The following is a 1,091-nucleotide window of genomic DNA, read 5'->3' as shown; positions in this document are numbered from 1 at the left end:
TTGTTCAAACATGCAGGCTGATGGGCGATGGACACACATGCAAAGACATCAACGAATGCGACCAGGATCCGCCGATCTGCAGCCAACTTTGCCAGAATACTGAAGGAGGTTTCACTTGCGACTGTTACGAAGGATTCAGCCTGAGGTATGCAGCTAAACCCCCCAGCTCCTGTGATGTAGACTTGGGTGTTTCAGAGGAGACAAGCAATCCTGCAAATCCACTGGGAAACCCATGGCCCTGATCTACACCATCGACAACCAGATTCGCGAGATTGCCCAGAAGGAGAACTCCCTAAAGGTGCTGTACGCTGAAGAAATGCCCAAAATAACCGGACTGGATGTCTCAAACAAGAACAACTATGTGGTGTTTGCGGTGGAGAATTCGCCGACGATCCAGCGAATCGACCTGCAGAGCATGAGGCGCGATTATATTGAGCATATCGGCTATCCGAGGGAAATCGCCTATGATTGGGCTACAGGTAATGGCTTTGAAGGGGGAAAAGGAGTCGTTATTAATGCAAACTCCCACCGTTGTAGACAACATCTACTACTACAGCGAAGAAGCTGATGGCAAATCAATCAACTTATGCAGCTTCTCCGATATGGCCTGCGCAAAATTAATCGACGTGGACGTTCATCGGCATGTGTCCGAGTTAGTGGTGGACTCAGTGAATCGCGTAATGTTCTACTCAGTGACCTCTTGGTGGGTGTTCAATTCGCCCACCTACGTGCTCTACAAAGCGGATCTAGATGGAACCGCCATCACCGAACTGGTCAAGAGCTCCAATGGTAAAGCCCCATCAAGCCCTAGAATTTCACTTAATTAACGTTTCCTGCAGGATTTATCTCCGGGTTAACGTACGATATGAACAAGAACCTCGTCTACTACGCGGATCAACATCAAGGGGAAATCATCCGCATCACTTACGAGGGCAAACAGCAAACTGCTCTCTTCACCAATCTAACTCATCCGTTCAGTCTGCGATTTTTTGAGGACCATCTGTACTTTTCCTCGAGCAATGGATTTATCTCCAAATGTCAATTGGTGAGTTGCTTGGGTTTTCGCTGGTTTGGGGAAATTTTTCATTTTT

The 1,091-nt window shown here is 47.7% G+C and overlaps 1 protein-coding gene across 1 annotated transcript in view; it reads left to right on the top strand.

Annotated features, from left to right (window-relative positions):
• The window catches only part of LOC109536466 (putative vitellogenin receptor), a gene marked incomplete at its 3' end in the record, with an annotated part of 12,256 nt that extends 11,211 nt beyond the window's left edge, over nt 1-1,045 (top strand). The window contains 4 exon segments of the mRNA XM_048667437.1: nt 17-145; nt 196-479; nt 538-789; nt 840-1,045. Of these exon segments, the coding sequence (XP_048523394.1) occupies nt 17-145; nt 196-479; nt 538-789; nt 840-1,045 (871 nt within the window).
• Between the last annotated feature and the right edge of the window lie 46 nt (nt 1,046-1,091).

This window comes from Dendroctonus ponderosae, unplaced genomic scaffold (assembly GCF_020466585.1).
Source record: "Dendroctonus ponderosae isolate FM_Combo_2020 unplaced genomic scaffold, Dpon_F_20191213v2 Dpon_F_20191213_6, whole genome shotgun sequence".
NCBI lineage: Eukaryota > Metazoa > Arthropoda > Insecta > Coleoptera > Curculionidae > Dendroctonus > Dendroctonus ponderosae.
This window is presented reverse-complemented; position numbering and strand designations above follow the sequence as displayed.